Source organism: Ciconia boyciana, chromosome 5, assembly GCF_034638445.1.
Source record: "Ciconia boyciana chromosome 5, ASM3463844v1, whole genome shotgun sequence".
Lineage (NCBI taxonomy): Eukaryota > Metazoa > Chordata > Aves > Ciconiiformes > Ciconiidae > Ciconia > Ciconia boyciana.
This window is the reverse complement of record NC_132938.1, coordinates 52484597-52504224: the sequence shown is the minus strand read 5'-3', so window position 1 is coordinate 52504224 and position 19628 is coordinate 52484597. Positions and strand designations below refer to the sequence as shown.

The following is a 19628-nucleotide window of genomic DNA, read 5'->3' as shown; positions in this document are numbered from 1 at the left end:
GAGGCAATATGTTTGGTAAGGGTTGGTGGAGGGCAATCATTAAAACCAAAGAAGTTTCAGCATCAATTTTGCAATTAATGGACGAAAAGTTTGACAGAATTTGCACAAGTAGGACATCCTAAAACACACATAGATTTTGAAATGGTATTTTGAAATTGTATAGTAAAAAAAGGAAATTGGACATGAGAAGAAGAGAAAACGACTGCTAGAGGAAGTTGTGGGAAAGGAATTAGCATGCCAAGAACAACTTGGATGTCCAGATATGAATAGGTACACAGAAGTACAAGAAAAGCAAAGACTGAAATGGTTAATGGTTTATTTGATTTCTAAAAGTACTTATTTTTTTTAAATAATTTTGCATTAGAGAAAGGTATATTATGCATGAATTTGCAATATTTTGCTGTATATGTTAGAAAACAAACTCAGAAAATAAGAAATAAATGGAGAAAGATAATTGAATAGCAACATACAATAGCAGGTGGACATCAGTCTCCAAGGCGGTGGGGGAAGGCAGAAGCAGGACATATTTTCTGTTTTAGGTGGCAAAATGCAACTCATTTCACACTGTAACAAACTATGCAGTACTGTGGGCAGGAATATATTTAGATTAAACTGTAAAGTTCAAGAAGTTCAAGTACTTTAGTATTCTGTTCCCCTGCCTTCCTAAAGTAGAGGACACAATGCAACACGGTCCCCCACAGCAGCCGTAAACCATGCCGGCTGGCTGCCAGGGACGATGAGGAGCACAGAAGGGAGGTGGAGGGGAACAGCTAGAGCATCCACCTCCACGTCTTCCACTCCCTCCTAGTGAAACACAGAGGCTCTGTGGAAAGCAGTGCCCGGGCTTTAAGAGGGAAATGGAGACATACTGTCCAAGGTTATGTACAGCAAACTACAAAATGTATTAGTATGGATACCTATTAATTTTAACATATCATGGTAGCACAGGTGTTTAGAGTCCGTGCCTACTTGTGTATCGCCCAGCACTGTTGCAAATGCAATGCTGGTGATCACCGAGGAAAGGTAGTTTTTGTTTGTAGCTATGCAAATCAAACAGTAAGCAGATTGGGAGCAATACCACACAAGTTTGTTGTCTGAGACTCTAGAAGCATAATACAAAACATAAGGACCACTAAACCTGAAAGGATTCTCATTAAATGGGGAATGAGTTAAGGACCAGTCCAAAACCTGTTCACATTAGCTTTACTCTCAGTATGAAAGACAAAGAACAAACAGAATAGCAGTCCTGAGATGTGAAACCTACAATATCAGCACAAGACAAACACAGAAAAGATACTGAAACACAGAAAAGGTATTGTAGAAATCATGGCAGCTCTTAGGAATTTCTACTCTGTGTAGAATAAAATTAAGTACAAATTCTTTTCATCCAAAGACTGAGAAAGATTGACAAAGCGTGCTGAGTCAGACTTCTTTTGGTGACAAAAATAGAGAATTGTACTGTGATTGTTTAATTCTGCTTTCGAGACACATTTTAATGAAAACTCATTAGCAATGGCACATGCTGCAGAGTGTTTGTGTGATGCCTGCATGATACTTTGGACTACCTATTTAGCTAGCAGCCATTACTAGAGTTATATCGCTGAACATGATCTTGTAATCAGTCGCAATGCTAGCTGACTGTAGCTATTCATCTTCCAGTCCGTTTTAGTAACCTGATCGACATGGAAGAAATTATTCCTTGATCTCTCAATAAAATAAGGCTTTGCAAACAAAGCAAGGTGAAGGAGGTTAAATTGGCATTGATTATTTAAGACACATTAATCATTTATTGTTTAGCAGTCTCCCACATGAATCTGTTGTGCACATGGCTCTTTCTGCAAGACTCCCGACATGTTTTAAATGATTCTCAGTACCCATATTGGAAAACAGAATAAATTTAGGACTATCATAAGGTGGAGATCCCTTGACATTCTGCAGTAGAAAGCAATTAGCTTTCTAAGAAACCTGGATTACTTTCTAATGTCTTCCCTTGAATACACACAGCAGCTGGCTTGATATTTTACTTTCGATTTAGTCAAGTAGCAAAGTGGTCATGTTAATCACTTAAGGAAACTGCAGCATTTCTCATCATGGACAACCTTTTTCCTCCTTATCAAAACTTATTTTAAACTTTATGTTTTAATTCCATAATTAAGTTTTGTATTAGATCGTTTTAATACAGGAAAGAGATTAAGCAGTGTGCTTTCCAGTTCAAACAGTTCTTTATGAGAAACATTATCTTGACTGCTACAGACTTTAGCTTCCACTTGCTTGCTAATACAGTACTCTAAAGCAATTTCAGTTGAAAAATCTCAGTGTGCTGCATGGGAGAAAACAGGGAAATCTATCAGAAGTATTATCCAACAATTTACAGGTATTGCAGGAGACTGCATGATCCAAACTTTGCTGATCATCTTGATAGCCAGAATCTGACTGTAATTATGTTATATGCACTAACATAAAATACACTGTGTTAACTTCCATTCTGGCAACCTCTCAAATACTTACCAAAACACTCAGTCAACACCGTTTAAACTTTTTCAGAGCAGCTCCACAGAGACAAGAACATTTCTTCTCTTTGAAACACTGCATTTCTTCCTTCTTCACCCACTCCTTCCTAAATATAGACTAGCCTCTAGCCTTTTTTCATTACTGTACAGCCTATGGACGAAAGGATTCATTCCTCGTCTAAGTCAAAGTCAGAACTTCCATTTACTTTTAACAATGCATCTAAATGAACTCCAAGGCTAAAGAATAGTCTCCCAACTACTGGAGACATTGTCCAGAAGTCAAACAAAACAGAGCGTTGCTTTCTTTGGAGGACTAACCTGTCTCAGTTTTTTCTGCACTGAAAAATAGGCAACTATTAAGTTTATACAGTGAAACAAAAGAATATGAAAGAATATAAAACAAACTATTCACAGCTGCACTAACGTAAGGATTTCTGAAATACTACGTTCTGAAATGTATATCAATATTTGTACAACACTGATGAAATAATGCTATGCAAATTCCTGATAACACTTTTATCTGACTATTGCTAGTTTCTAAAGTTGCATTAAGGAGAAATAAAACAGGTGACTTTTGTTTGTTTGTTTGTTTTGAATTACAGCAGCAAATCTGTAGTGATGATGAAATGAACTTACATTTTCTGCTTACCTCTTAAACTAGATATCTTAAGTATTCAATGTATGCTATTCTCTGAATGTGTGACTAATGGGGTGAAAATTATATCTTGCATTCTCTGATCTATTTTGTGCTTTTCTCACATTAGCACAATATTCTTGTAGTTATACACACTTATGCACATCCTGAATAAAATGATGTAGAGATACTACTTGCCAGGGTTACAACTTGCTCTTTAAAATCTCATATAAAAGCGAAGAATGCCAATGTAATTGCCACTTGGTTTCAACAGAAACACAGTTGAACCTATCATTACCTGTAATACCTATCCTTTGAAGAAAAGCTGCACAATCTAATAAATAGGTGACCAAAAGTTTTTAACAGTATTACGAAAAGTGTTAACACTATTTATTTGCACATTCTTCTTCACTGAATTCCCTTCATGAAGATCATAGTAAGCATGTCTTATTCCTGTAGATTAGTTCAACTTTCTCTGTAATCAGTTCCTTGTAATGCAATTTTCACAAGTACTCTGTACAAGATAAATACAGGTGGATGTGTTGTTCCATACAAAAACATTCCACATTTCCTTTTGTTCTTGCATTGCATCACCCTATATAAGAAAAGGAATGATTGCAACCATGACATGGCAGAGGCATTTTACCAGGGAAGGTTGAAAACTGCGTTCCACTAATGTTGAAGAGAATGCTGCTAAAGAAAAGGATTTTTAAAAATTATTGTTATTATTAATACTCAGATCTCAGCCAGAAAACTGCATCTGTTTGGGGGAGGGGGTTCTAATTTTACTGCAGAATCAGCAATCATCCACTTTACTGACAGAAGACCTCCTCCCCCGAAACTGCAAGGGAACATAGACTGGAAAAAGAAAAAAAAACAAATCTTTTAACAGCATAGATCTCTGCAGCATGAGATGCCACATATTTGACTTGGGAGAGAACAACCAAATGCATAAATCACATTTGTATTAAAAAAAAACCAAAACCACAACAAAAAAAACACCAAAAAACCCCCAAACCAACCCTACAAATCGCTTATTCTCATTTTTAGTGGAAGACTTTAATTTAACATCCAAGATGTAATAAAGTAGCTGTTAAGGATAATTAGTCCCAGAAGAAAGGGATATAGCACTGCAACATACAAAAATGTTTTCAAGTATTTTTGAATATTATGGGATTTTCACCATTAATATATACACCTCACAGATTCAGTAAATTCCAACAGGCATTATTTCACAGACACAGTAGAACATACGGGTTCATATCTGGCAACCCACGAACAAGAAATTAGCGCATACAGGTACATTGAGTAAAATACTGATTTATTTGCCCTAAATAAAAAAATACTCAAAAGAAAAAAAGAACCCAAAACCCACAAGTGTGGAGTAACACATATAAAAATAATAATTATAACTACATTTTTATCCAAAGTATTTTACTTTTTTTAAAAAAAGTTAGTAATCCTGGCTTGAATCAGCTTAAAAGACAGTCTGAAAAAACACCAAAGTGTAGTTTGCTTCAAGAACTTTTCAGATTAAAATGTGAAATTTTTATGTTTCTATCTTCAGAAGACTAACTGAAGACTCAGAAGACAAAACTTTAATGCTCCACTGATACAAAACATACTGAAAGGAAGGTTTCAAAACCTGCTTTAATTCCAGTGTTCTTTTTATAAATTTGAAGCAGCATGTTGATATACACCAATGCAGAACCACAGCCTTATTTTGCAGTACGGTCTTTGGTAAGAAGTATTGTTAGATTTTGCTCAAATCACAGAACTGTGCTAAATATTCCACATTGTGGCATTCTTAATCAAAGATTATTCAAGAAGGCTCACATAAACAAGTGAATCTCTTACACATATTCAACCAATGTCCCACAGACAGAATATTTTCATTTAAAAAAACTGGGAAAAAATAATATATTTCTACAGTTAAGGAATCTTCCTTGACTATGTTCTTGTATGAGGATACATACTCTCAATTCACCTTCTAGCAGAAATTCTGACAAATGCTCTTCAGGAAAGAGAATTTTAAGATCCCTTGGCAAAATTGTATTTATCCCATTATCTTCCAAAATTCAAATATTGTTTTGACAGCATATGGTGATTATAAATATAATAACCTCATTAAATTGTCAATAAGTGTATAAATGAATACTGAAAAAAAAATACAATCCACTAATACATATCCCTCCACATTCACTTATGCTAATTCTCAGCTCTTTGTACAGCATAAAATTAATAGGGCATGGGTATGATGGCAGGTAGTTGTAATTATCTTCTCATGTTTCAGAAGGCATTTTAAAATCATTTAAGAGCAAAGGATGAATGGTGTTCCAGTAAATCCCACTAAATCAATGCATGGACACAACAGCAGCAGCGGCAAACAGGCTGACAGAAGTCTGAACACCCACAAAGATGATAAAAAATACTGCTCGATACAGCTACTTACATCATGGCCTACGAGTTCTGTCTGCGTGGATTTATCTGCTTGGGAAGCAAGAGGCTTCTGAAAGCACTGCGCCTTTTCCTGGAAAACAAAATAACGTATCATAGGTGAGTCACGTTTTTCCTCACTGGGCTTTGCAGCTACGAATATCCAGGTAAGTTCAAAACTCATGCATGGACAGCTGTTCACAAATAGATTTATGGCGGCACTATTCTTACTGGGAGGTTGACTACCTTACTGTTATTTCCTTTTATCAACTTATCTTTCTCTTAAACAGACAGTGGACTCGGAAAGTCCGACTATGCGGTAGAGCTGGGCTCGTGAGAAGGATGTCACTGACGCGTGATGCAAAGCAATCTTCTTCCAGAGCAGATACAGGTACAAAGCACCGAGCAGCAGCAGTGACTCTTGCAACCACCAGCACCATTCCAACAGCAAAGAAACAATTTATTTTTTTTTTTAATTAAGGAATATGCAAACTCCACGGCAGATCGCAACGCTGAGATAACTTTCCCCTTGCCTGATGCAAACACATCAGCAAAGCCTAAATATTTCTTGGCCATTGTACTGATTTCTGCTTTTCCCATCCTTATCCCTCTGTACCTCAATCATTTTTGGAAGTGTGGCGTGGAATCTCTACGACAGGCTTGAGCAAAGAAATCTGGCTGCTTTGACACAATTATGCTTCACAAAAAAAAAAAAGGCATTTTGGTACATCATTTGAAACTCATCACTTAGTAGAAATGTTGATCCTCATCAAGCCTGTACATATCCTATATTATTTTCCAGGAGAAAGTATATGATGAAACAACTGTAAATACACGGGATAAAGCTGTAAAAGGCACACAGGAGGGGAAGGTTCCATGAATAGAGAACATAAAGTCCTTTATTACACTGATTTATGTTTTCCTATCTACCAATTCAGTTTTATTTTTTAACTATATCCATACAAAATACTTATCTTTGACTCGAATTCCTCAAGACCTACAAAAGTATGTTTTAATGTTACTGACAGGTACCTATTACAGTACAATAGAATTTGTGTAAATTGAATTTCAAGTTAATTGAATCCCAAGTTGAATGAATCTCAGTTTTCACAGAAATAAAGACACAGAAATATTGTCAGCTATTGTCTGAGTTGTGTTTTCCTTTATAAGTATCCCCTCTACATATTTTAAAAATCAAATGTTAATCATTTCAAGGCAAGATGTACATCACTACATTAAGTAAATTTTGGCCCAAAGCATGTAAACAGCAGGAAGAAGACAACACCTAAATGACCCTATCTCCAGTAGTTCAACCCTTCAAATACTGGGGGAGGCGTGGGGGAAGCAGCGAGCAGAATTCAGACGGAACACTTTACTGGTATGAGGCAACTTGCGCCCAAACTTGCTGATGCAACTACTGAGTTAAAACTGAATTCATAGCAAAGGTAATCTCATTTCTGACAGAAAAACTTCATCTTCTTGAGGTTTGAATTTGAACACTGTCCACAGCATTTTTACGTGTTTAGAAAACAGACATTGTTATATATCTACTCTCTTATTTAGACAATAACATTCTACTGCTCAGAAGCTCCATGAATTTTCTAGTTACAAACCCAGACATTCACAGAGACTGAATGGTCAAGTAACATTATGACTGGACCAAAACCAGCATTAAACTGTGTATCTGAAGTAACTGGGGAAAAAAACCCAGAAGAAATCAAAACCTTCATTAAGGTAAACAATTAACTGGGAAATCTAGGAAGGCTGAAATAATAAAATCCATTTATTTCTGTGAGCTGCTCATTTAACTGCGTATATGCAGTGAGATCCATTTTTAACACATCCAAGTTCTGACTCCATATTATCATCTTTGCCAGAAGCAGAAGTTAGACTTCCATGGTGACAAGTAATATCTTCTCTTTACTCTACAAAAAGAGTATTTTCAATTGTGTCAATGTGAAACAACCTTCATAATATGAACTAATTGTTTTCAAAATGATTAAATATAATAAGAATACAGTGTATTTTATCTTATTTCCAGTGATGCAGCAAAAGTCTGCAAAAAGTTTAAAATGACGGACATAAATATTTTCCATGCAGTAATGTAGACAACTCATGGTTTGTCACAAACCAGCATCCTACTGGAAGAGGCTACCTACACTTAGTAGTCATTCAACTTCATCTCAGTTATGTTTCCTTAACTTGTACTACTTTATTTCGAGTGTTCTTGTTGCGGGAGTAAAGTAGCCATTCCAAAAGACATACCTTTGTTTATGAAATAATTTTAGTAATATTAAAGGTATTAGATATCAAAAACCATTATAAAATTTTCTTTCTAATATAAAAACACTTCTTAAAATGGTAAGTTGATACTTTAAATATAATTTCATGCTGCATTGACTATATCAATAGACAGACTTTATAATGAACTAATGTGACAAAATGCTGGGAAAAAAATGGTTACACTGTAATGTGAATTTTAGATCTATAAAGTATAGCATACTATATAAAGCAAGCTAAATGCAAAACTTCAGTGTAACTGTTTGTGTAAAAGTGTAGCAGTGTTCACACAAAAATACATATTAATCCTACTTTACACCAAAAAAAGTATAAATTGACACTTTATTTTACTACTTAATAAATGATTGTAAATATTTGGCAACATTTGCTAGATATTTACAACACTTTCTGCTTTTGGCCATAGATTTACTGTTCCTACCCATGTATAGCACAGCATTTCCAGGTACAGTTCCCAGGTACAACTAAAAACGCTCTGCAGGGAGGTCACATTCTCCAATGAACCAAGATTACTTGCAGGAGATTTACACCTTTGCCCAAATACTTTCTTTTCAAAACTTTACTAAGAGTAGTCACCTTAAAAGAATGGATGTCCAGGTATCAATTAAGTTTGCTTTTGCAAATGTGTTACCTAGTATGCTGTTTGATATGTCTGAGTCCACACAGTTACTTTGGTCTTTGGCATTGGAGCAGACAACAACCCAGCAGCGCTGCCGCGAATGCAACAGCCTGTGGCACTAAGCAAGAGGCAGTCTGAAAAAGAAGGCAATCTTTTTTATTTACTTTTTATTAAGCTAACTAATACAAACAGGAAAGACTGACAAAATTCCAGGTAACCAGGTACTGGAAAAGGACTTTTGGAACTCAATAGCTGTCCCTTTTTCTCAATAAGCTATAGCAAATCAGCCAAACAAAAGATCTTTACAAGCCAAGTAGCATGCTTTAACATTAATTCATAACAAAGAGATAAGTTACCTGGACATATATTCCCATAGCAGCCTTCAACAGCCATCACATCATTACTCCTAGAGACAGTTACTATTATAAAGTAACATTTTAAAGCAATTTTCCAAGTTCTGAAACTTCCTTGAGACCTTCCTGTCATTTTAAAACACCAAAGTTATCTTCTTTCAGAGGCTTCCTAGTGAAATTGAATAATCAGTGACTTTTTCTATACGTGACCCAGTCTTCATACCACTAACTGCATATGCTGCACGCTATCACCCCAACTACCAGAAAGCTTCCAAAAGCTTTTTCATATGTTGAAATGTAAGGATTTTGAGAAAGTCAAAACACAGTATAAGGTGCTTCCTCAATGCCCCCATTTTTCTTTTGAGATATTTCATAGAATCACAGAAGGTTAAGTTGTCCCATCCTCCTGCTTTCTGCCCTTTCACTGCATGTATCTGAGAGGAGTCGGCTCCACCTTCTCTATAAGATATCAGGTAGGAAAAAGACTGCAAACAGATCCTTCCTTACCCTTCTTCTTTTCAGGGTAAACCAAACAGGTGCCTTTGCCTCTCTAAAGATCAAGAAGGGATGAAGTAATTTATTTTTGATATATTTTTAGATTTTTAAGACCAAAGTACTTCTAGGTGACTTTTTAAGATAGAGCATAAATGAACATCTTTTCATACTGTTCTGTGTGTTGTTATTCCCTCTTATTAAAATAAATAGCATTAAGAGTATACCTTGCAAGGTGACAGGGATAAGAGCATGAAAAATTCTCATGCCCTGGGTTCATCCTAATTAGCGAAAAAGCAAGAAGAGCTGTTGGCGATTTTTAAGTCAGATAACTCATAGCAACATTGCCAGCAACATTCACTGCAACCCCTCCCTCTCACGGATGCGTGAGAGTGTGTGTGTTGGGGGGAGAGAGAGATAAAAACTATGTGGAAGGACATTTTCTCCATCATTTGCAGGTGCTTAGAGTACTGAGATTACTAACTGAAGTATTTCAACAGCCTTAGTGAAAAGCATTAGACCATGATCAATAAAGCTATTCCTTCACATGGAAATAAGTTCACATGTAGTTTATATCTCAAACTACCTCTAGTACAAGAGTGTCATTGTTTATATACTTATTATTTTATTACTACATTTATAATAAGTCACCAAGAGGTGCTGAAATAGGAAGATAACAGGCATCAGCTGATCACATACACATAAAAACATTGCAGATAAAATAGATAAGTGAAATATAAGATAAAATAGTAAGGGAAAAATGGGCTTAGTCTTCACCACTGAAAGACAGCTACTGGACAAAAAGTAGAGTCAGTTACTACCAGACTACTTATATTTAGGGAGTCAGTATAGGTTAATACATCTTGAAACACATGACTGGCTTTTTACAATGTTCCTTCTCTGAACGGAAGAGCGTTAAAACAATTTTCATAGCTTTGACTGTGAACAGGTCAAAGTTATTTTTTGTGACCATTCTCTTACCCAATGCCCTGGCAGTGACAGCACGGTGACCACTTGTGGTGCTTTGTTTAATTGCAAATTCCAAAAAGAAAATGCTTGAAAATTACCTTAAATGGTCATACTAAATCAAACAGCAAAACTTACTGTTCCAGCTGTACTGGAGGAATCGGAAGTCTGTTAGCCAGTACAGCTGTGGCTTTTGTCACTAAGGAATCTATTTTGTCTAGTTGATAACATATTACAGATATTTTTTTTCCCAGCAGTTGTTTCACCTTTATTCTTACTTAGATTAAAAAAATCTCACAACTTAACTTTTTGCCTTCAAATCTCTTAATACTCATACAACTCAACCTCTCTCTCCTATAGTCTGTACAGATTATTGTATGACTTTATGAAGTTGACTTTATGACTTTATCTGTTTTATTTGGGTTTTCTCTCAGCATACATCCAAAACAGCCTACAATTGTCAGCATCAGCACTGCAGTCAGATTTATGACTTACATGCAATTGTTTCCCTTACTTCAGGCATTTACCCCACTGTGAATAACAACTTATGTTTGCCACAGAACTGGGGCAGAAAAGCTTCTCTTCAGAAGACTTATAAAAATGCAAAGTCTTTTAATTCTGGTGTGCTTTGGGATTAAACTTAATCAACAGCAGCAGTTAGGCAGTGAGAGCAAAGGCATAACAAGTAGCACAAAAAAATGCTCTCCAACATCTAGTCTTTCTAATTTGCAGGATACAATAAGCTACGGAATTGACTATAGGACAGCTATTTCCACAGAAATTGAGTCCCTATTGGTTTGAGTCTCAGTTTGGGAAGAAAACATAACATATACAGCATAGCTCTTGTGATCAGCTGTGGTACAGCTGAATCACATCACACTTAAAAACACTTTGTGAAGCCCAGCAAAAAGCCCAGCTGTCTCTCAAGCACAGGCTAGGAAAGCAGCTCCAGCATGGTTCAACACTCAACAGATAAAGTACTAAGAACTAAGGTGCTAAAAAGCCACAACAAATTTAGAGGCATTACTCTGGAGTCACAGCAGCGAATGGATGCGATCATCCACATGGGCACTAGCCCATCGTTCAGGAGAAAAACAAAGGAGAACTTGGTGGGAATGCACCCAAGTATGCACAAATAGAGGTTTCATGGAGGGTTTTAGTTCTGCCAAATCATTGTAAATGACAAAGACCAAAAGAAGGTGGAATTTCAGTGAACGTTTCATAGTTTGCACATAGGACTCTTATACAAACCAAAATAGTTTTTCAGTTATTACTTTATAATTTTTTTGTAAAACACAAAGGCAAAGTCCTATGCATATGGTAAGTATGGTACCTCAAATGAAAGACGACGTCCCCTCTGCTTGGATTTCTATCAGAACACAGTATCCAGGTGTCAATCAAGAAAGGCTAAGACAAACCTGTCTCCAAGCAGTTTGCAATACTTTCATAATTAGTTACAGCCAAGTCTGAATACATTTATGAAAAAAAAAAACAACTTTTAAAAGTGTAATCACTTCATAATAGCTCTTTGAAGATGAACAATATTTAGGAAGATTTCAAATCTTAATAGAATTACAAGCCCCACTATAGTCCTGCCAGCTAGCCTTACTCACAGTAATGCAAAAGTTTACTAGATCCTAGCCAGAGGGTTATTACTATTATTTAAAAAAAAAAGTTTTGCAATCCTTATAATCTCAGGTATTTTCTTAAACTTTCCATCTCCAAGCTCTACAAGAGAAAAACTTTTCTGTTTTGCTGAGTGCTGAGTACCTTACCAATAAAAAGACTCCAAGCTTTGAGAGCACAGGCTATCTAATCAGAAACAGAAAAAACACAAAAAAGTGGATCTCCTAGTCCACTGAGCTGATGAATGCCAGAGAGAGGAAAAGAGCCTTAAAAATTGTATCTTCTGACTCCCATTTATTTGCTTGGACCATGCTGTATCGTAAACATTACCATTACCACTTGTGTATGTATTGCAAAATTAAAACTAAATGTTTACAGGGACATGAGATCACCACAGAATAACAGGATAAGGATTTTGCAAACATATGTGAGCTTTTAACTTTATTTTTCAAACACATCTTTGGAAGATGCTTTAAGATACAGCATTAAGCAGTGGCAGGAATCTGTTTATGCTATATCAAAAAAGTAACATTGCATTTCTTGGATCAGGGGGATTTTTTTGAAAAACAAATGTATTTTGATTAATTATTTCCTGCTTTATCTGTTGCATCAACAGAAAGTAAAAGACTCCATTTCGAGGTGGTATTACAATTTATAATTTATATTTTAAAGCAATACTTGGTTATTGTTTATTACTATCATTCACTCGTTCAGTAAAGCTGTATAGCAAGTAGTCATTTCCTTACTGATTATGTTTCCCATAATAAATCAATGCTACTTTAAGACATAAGTTTATGTACACACATCACCGAAAGTATAGAGAAACTTTTTCTAGTCATCACATCTCTAAAATAAAAAAATTACAAATCACACATTCATATATGGCCCAGATGTGGCCATGCATGCTTTGAATAATGCAATACAATAAAATATTTATATGGTCACACTCTATGAATAATATGGCCATAACAAGTGATGCCAATCTTAACACCCCCCCCACAACAACAACAAAAAAACCCCAAACCTGAGAAAGTTATTGAAAGGGAAGAAAAAACAAGCAGTAGTGCAGTCATAAAAACCTTCAAAAGGCTGGCACATCAAGCATAGTCATTCATGCAGAAATTATATCTACAAGCACAGTTTTGAACTTTTAATAAGCATTGTTGTTAGCCTTAGTTTGTGTTATGGTTGCATCCAGATGTCCAAGAAGATACCCTAAGTCTTATACTAGCTCGTCTAATAAAGGAATAGCTCTCTCTCAACCCATATATCCTTAGATTATCACTGCTACACCACTGCTAGGACCACGTAGACAAATACAATCCTGTCCCAAAATATAAGACACCCAACAGACCAGCCTAGGAGACAATATAATCCCAGTCTGTTAATTCAGAAATTGTGATACGGGGACACTAAGCCTTACAGCAGCAAACCACAGAAAAACACTAGCACTATTGGCTTGATCTTCCTACAAATATTTGAAGAAAAATAGTCAATAGGTGATTTATTTTTCAAGGTCATGCATGAAGCCATCTGCAGAGTTATGGAGTGCTGCATAGATCCACAGTCCAAGTCCTTTGTCCTATGCACAAAAGCAGCCTTCCTCACACCATTAAACTTCAAGACATTCGCTTCAGATATGAATTTCTGGGCCCAGTTACCTTCTCAGAGTCCACAACAGTGAACAGTATTCAGTACAATTATGTGCGAGATTACTGCAAAGCAGGGCTATGCATTCAGGTTCAAAGATCCAACTTGCACACCTTCGATTCACAATATTTCAGCATTTTTTTCTAAATGGACATCACAGATATGGCAGTGAAATTTGTTTCAGTTACAGCTCTCATTTACTTAACTGTACAGTATTAAATAGCCCCACTGAAGATGTGAAACTGGTTACTGTTCTTTCACACAGCAATTGTTAACCCATCAGCTGTAAAATACTTGATCATCAAGAATAACTAGGTTTTACCTCATTTAAGTTGTGCTTTTCCTACGTTTACTAGCTGAAAATGGAGATGAGACATGTAAAGTCTCTAATTAAATTGCTTATAAGCCAAGAAAACCAGTGTTCAGGTTTTTTAGAAACAACTGCAAGTTAGAAAATTACTATCCTAAACCTTAAACAAGGATATAAGCATATTTATTTCAAGTATTTGTCTCGTAGGAGTAGCACACTACTTTTCTCGTAGCATAGCGAGAATTTACTCTTCCAAGAGCCTAGATCAGGACAAAATGGATTAGATAGATTATTCCTGCACTTCTACTTTCATTAAAATATACTGCCACAACATCGCCTCTAGTTGGTATGCTCATGATTCAGCTGGCACAGTTGTGCTGACACACAACACAAAACTAACATGAAAATGAACGCAAACCGATCAAGATTGGCAAAGAAAGCAAGCACACAGTTTATAACCTTGGGTTTTTTCTTCCTTTATCCCTTTTTACAGCAACCACATTTATCACTTTCATGGCACACATGATTTTAAATCCTGCCAGGTTCTGCAGTATTCGCTGAAGGAAAAACTCTCTGGTTAAACAAATACAATACAAAATAACAGCATTATGAAAATCCTGTAGCAATAACTCACAGATGATTCTGCAACAGATTTAATATAAAGTTTTACTTAGGGAAGTTATTTTATTAACTTTTGAAACTATCAAAGGCACTCGTTATCTCTTCGTTATGTTTTTCTTCCCTACCATGTGAAATGCTAACATTACGCACTTTGTCCTTTAGGTCTCTAAGTGGAGATGTTTAAGTGCATTGCCTGTCAAACGTCTCTGTTGGCTTGCAGTTTCCTTTCCCTCTGTCCATGCAGGGACATTCGTGGGATGTGATTAATGTCAGTGCCAGCCACCTTGCACATAGATTTAATGGCACGTGCGTTTGGCAGAGCGCAGGAATTATTAACTCGGCACATTCCAAATTGCAACTGATGTTTATTGAAGGCTTCTGGCATAATTAAACCTCACACAGCTAACTGTTTACAATAATTTTACAGATTGCTGTCCTGAGGAACGAGATTCATGATTGTGGCATTAGAAGCATATACGACAAACACAACCAAAGGGTCATTTTCAAGTCATCCCAGCAACAACTGCATGGGGCAGATTTTGATCATTTGTTGGTCAAATGAATAGAAAAATTAATCATATAAATCAAATTGCTGCCAGCATGGAAATCAACAAAAACATGTACCAATCTTTGTGATAAATGGGGCTGCAGTTTTATTCCCTGATATGAACAACGTATGATCCCTGTATCACTCTAAATATACCTAGCAATACTGAAAAAAACCCACAGCTGCCATTCTTCGAGTTGTTCCCCCTGTGATATTATGCCAATTATTCAATACATTATTTGTACATTTTGGCAAGTATTTTGGATAGAACCATCAGCTTGGGTTTAGCACTACCAGAACTATGTGACTTGCTTTTGTCCTGCACTCATATGCAGCCCATTAAGTGTGCATATGAATATGCACACACTGGAAGTGATCACACTGCCTGTCCATCTATTCCTCAGTAATCATTTTTTATTACAGTGATCAATACTAACTAGTCCAAGCAACAGAGTTAGAAAATTAAAGTTTCTATAAGTTTCATGAAAATCACTGATGCGAAGGACCTAAGCTAGCAAGGGGCTTTAATCTCAAAGTCAGCCAGATGGGCAGCTGGCAGGCAGCTGTGCAGTCCCTTCTGCCCAGCCAAGCCACACTGCACAGCATCTTCAGCCCAGGTAACTCTTAGGAGCCCAGAAGGATGTTAGGGATGCATGGGAAAGCGGGGCATGGAGAATTACAGGGAGACAGAGAACTTCAATAAAAGCCTGAGGAGACATACACAGAATAGGATTTAGCAGTATTGCTTGTGAAAAAGATTCGGTCACTACACTAGGCTTTCAGATGCACTGCAAAGTATTTTTCCGAGGCAATTATTTGCTTAAGCAAGGATCAAAAGGCACTTTTACCCTTTGTGAACCTGCTCTCAGGGGAAGCCACAGCATGGGTTTTGCCTGTAATTGACACTGGAAAGTTATTAAAGTAGATACCTTTTTACTGTGAATTTAGGTTCATCACTCATGCCCTCCACTCTTACCCACTCACCTCAACTGAGATACTGAAAATTAAATATGAAGTACATCATATTTAATTCAATAAGACAAAACCAACATGCTTTAATATGCATTATCATGATATTCCAAATACTTTTGCACATCTAACCAAGGTTCATGAGTAATGTTCAGCAGCTTTGTACTGCTTTGTCAAAACAGAATAGTTTTGATCAGACAACAAAATTTGTTTTCACTTTTACAATACCAAAGCAATCCAAACCAGCCTTCGTATTTTTGATAATACTTGGCAGACTATGACACAGTAATATTCCAGCACAAGATGGGAGAGAAGCATATCAATCTCCTCTTCTTTCAAACATTTCTTTAATTAATTCAGAAACTTTCCCAATGATGGGAGTTTGACTTCATGAAAGCTGTGTGACTGTTATGAATTCTACAGCAAATCATTGGGATGCTGGAACTTGTTGGAAGCTAGAAAAGTTGTACTTTTCCAAGCACCTGCAAAAGATACTAACAATTCTTATACTGTAAAAGGAAAGTAACCATTACATTCCAGTTTTTGGTATGACGCATATGCACAAAGGAGCTATAACACAAAGAATCTGAAATAAGTTTTTTCTTACTATTTCTAGAAGCATTACAGGATCTTCAGGAAAGAGTATTGAAAAAAATATCTATCCTTTTTTCTCCCTTTTAAAAATACAATTTCTCACCGTTTAAGAAAATGGTGACTAGACCTCTATTTCCCACTGACATATATCATAAGCAAAACACATTGCTATGGTCCCCAAATTACTGCTATAATGGAACCAAAAAGATGACTTACTATCATGACCATAAGCAGCTGTCACATAAAACGGTTCAAAGAGGGGAAATAACAATCCAAACTATGATATATTCATAAAAGCGTAAGAATCACGTTATAAAAGTCTAAAGAGACATCCTGATACTATCTTATAGAGGTTTTCAGACAAAAGAGGAATAAATTCTAATTTTACCTCAGAAAACAAGTGAAAAAGAGATGAAGGTGAACCTATGGCACTTGAGAAACATTAATAGTCAGTTTATACTGTGACAGAAATTAAATCTACCAAATAAACCCTCTTTATTGGCTCATAATCAGCCTGTTGGTACTCTATTGTTGATAAAATTGATTTGCTAAACAATTGTTTTACAAGTGTCCTTTAATGCTGCCCCAGTGCTGTCTCAGCTCATAACGTGTACCTACTATCAAAAAAGGATTTGTTTGTAAACACTGCTTTTAGATAAGCCAGCATTGCCTAGGAAGATGCCTCATTTCTCAACACATGCTACACGCTATAGTATCTTGTAAAGATGCAGAAGAAGAGAGCTGAATCCTGTCTGTTGGTCGAAGACCAGGGACTCCCTCTGATCTGTAAGTGTAAACCAATACAGACAGCTTTGAAACAAAAGCACTTTCAAACTAGGCATGTTAGAAGATGCAATGAATGGCTGAAGTAGAAGATGCAGGTATAAAACTACAAACACTGTAAAATTGGATTGGACAAGTGAGCAGCAGAGATCCTTTGGGGGTTAACAAATAAACAGGTAACAACCAGTGCAGGAGCTCCCTTGAGCTCCAAAGTCATGGACTGGGAGAGCATGAGGACAATATCACATGCTTTCACGTACCAGCTTTTCTGTAAGTGGCTGCTTGTGGCCACCACTGGAGACAGACATAAACACTTGCACTGATCCAGTAGAGTTTTTCTTATTTCGTATTCTAACACCTAAACCAAACCCACTCCGTTTTTAAATACCGCAATATCAGCCTCCCAAGCACCCAGCTCATATTGTTTTAACAGACAAGAAAAGTGGTTGCCTCTACTTTTCATCCAGTTATTCCTTGTTTCTCAATAAGGAAAAGATACTTTGTGTAGATTTTTCCTCCTTCTTCAGTTAAACTTATAGTACTAGGAGCTAAGAAAAAAATAAAACTGAGAAAAGCTACCAAATGGCACACCCTGGGGAGAACTTTCTAGCCAACTAATGTAAGCTCAAAGAAAATAATAATCTCTGTGATTACATTTCAGTAATATTTGGCACATGGTCTAACAACAGTATGTATTCTCAAACTGGGCATCATAAAAATAGTCTACATAGTGTAACTGACTTTGAAAAATAAGCCTTGTCTACATATTTTTATATGCAAATCCAAACCTGCCTATACTTTGAAGATCCAGAATCCAGAGTTTAAATCAGGAATACTTAAAGACATATGAAAAAAACTTTACCATAAACAAAGACTAATGTGGCAGATAAGGGTATCGTTTATATTAGGTGGTGGGGTGTGGTTGGGAGAGGAAAAGGCTTATTTCAGTAACCAAAATTAATGGGCAACATACAGTGAGGTACTAAGTCAATGTTACAGTCCATGGGTGATTTTACCAATGCACAATGAAGTCACGTTAAACAAAAAGTCTCCGCCAAAACTAATACTGCTACTACTAAGATCATCATCAAATAGCTCACTGGATGGTTTCATCTTGAGGTATAAATATTTAGCAACTGTACAACATTATCCAGGGACTGGTTAGCAATTTTTGTTAGCAAGTACTGGTTAGCATTTTTAGAATACAACAAACAACATCTGTTTAACCTAGAAAAACCCAAACAACTTATTTTAACCTACAAGTCTTTGCACTCAGTTGGGAGCCATATGGCAGCTCTCAGTCAATTTTCAAAATTTCAAACTGAACCTAAGTTATAAAACATGCTAAAGAAATTGATGTTTTATTAACAGAAGTGAAAAGAAGTGAAGAAGTTCACAGAAGTGAAAAGAGACTCTACTAGACCCTCTAAAGGTGCATCCAAAAGCTAGTGGCAAAAGCAATTTAGAATTTACTTGTGAGACCTTGGGGTAGGGTAACAACCTGTGCCTCTACACCATACTACTGCTACTTGGTTCAGATTTCTGTTTTCTCCTGAAACTTCCTGCAGTGTCCACTGTAACAAGACGTCCATGAATTTAGGAATCATCATAACACAAATTGCACCTACAATCATTAAGTGTAAGCTATGCAAAAAGCTCAGCGCATTTATTGACGATTTAAAAAAATCAAATAAGGTAAAAATCTGGTTTTGCTCTGTTCATTAAATGGGTTTTGCGGAACTTAAATCTGACTAAAGCTTTTTTTTTTCCCCCTATCAGGACATCAATCCATTTGTTTCCCAGTTTCCTATGTATTTTCTTGAAACTCAAACTGACTCAACAGACCAACAACTCAGAATATCACTAAACTCTCAAAGTCAGGTGTATATGGACAAACTGTTTTAGATTGTTGCATATTTGATAACCACAGGAGGTTTCCCACTTTTCACGTCTTGAGCATTTATGGCATGTTATTACATTCATGGCAACAAAAAGTCTAATTCGTCTGAATGGAAGGATACATTTACAGTAGGCCGTCACATGTCTATTTCCAAATTGCATGAAATACATGAAAAAACATGAAATACAAAAGCAGAAAATAAACCAGAATTACCTGAACAAATGTAATTTCAAAGTACAGATATTATCAGAAATGGTAGATGTATCTTGTCTATTACAGAAAAATAGCTGAGTTTTTCAGGAGCTCCACAGAATTTCTCA

General features: G+C 36.2%; 1 protein-coding gene across 2 annotated transcripts in view; it reads right to left on the bottom strand.

Moving 5' to 3' along the window:
- CCSER1 (coiled-coil serine rich protein 1) overlaps nucleotides 1-19628 on the bottom strand; it is a 728765-nt gene that overhangs the window by 270498 nt on the left and 438639 nt on the right. For both annotated transcript variants that reach the window (XM_072861769.1, XM_072861770.1), the window contains exon 9: nucleotides 5597-5674. In XM_072861769.1, coding sequence (XP_072717870.1) covers nucleotides 5597-5674 — 78 coding nt within the window. The remainder of the gene's footprint in view (nucleotides 1-5596; nucleotides 5675-19628) is intronic.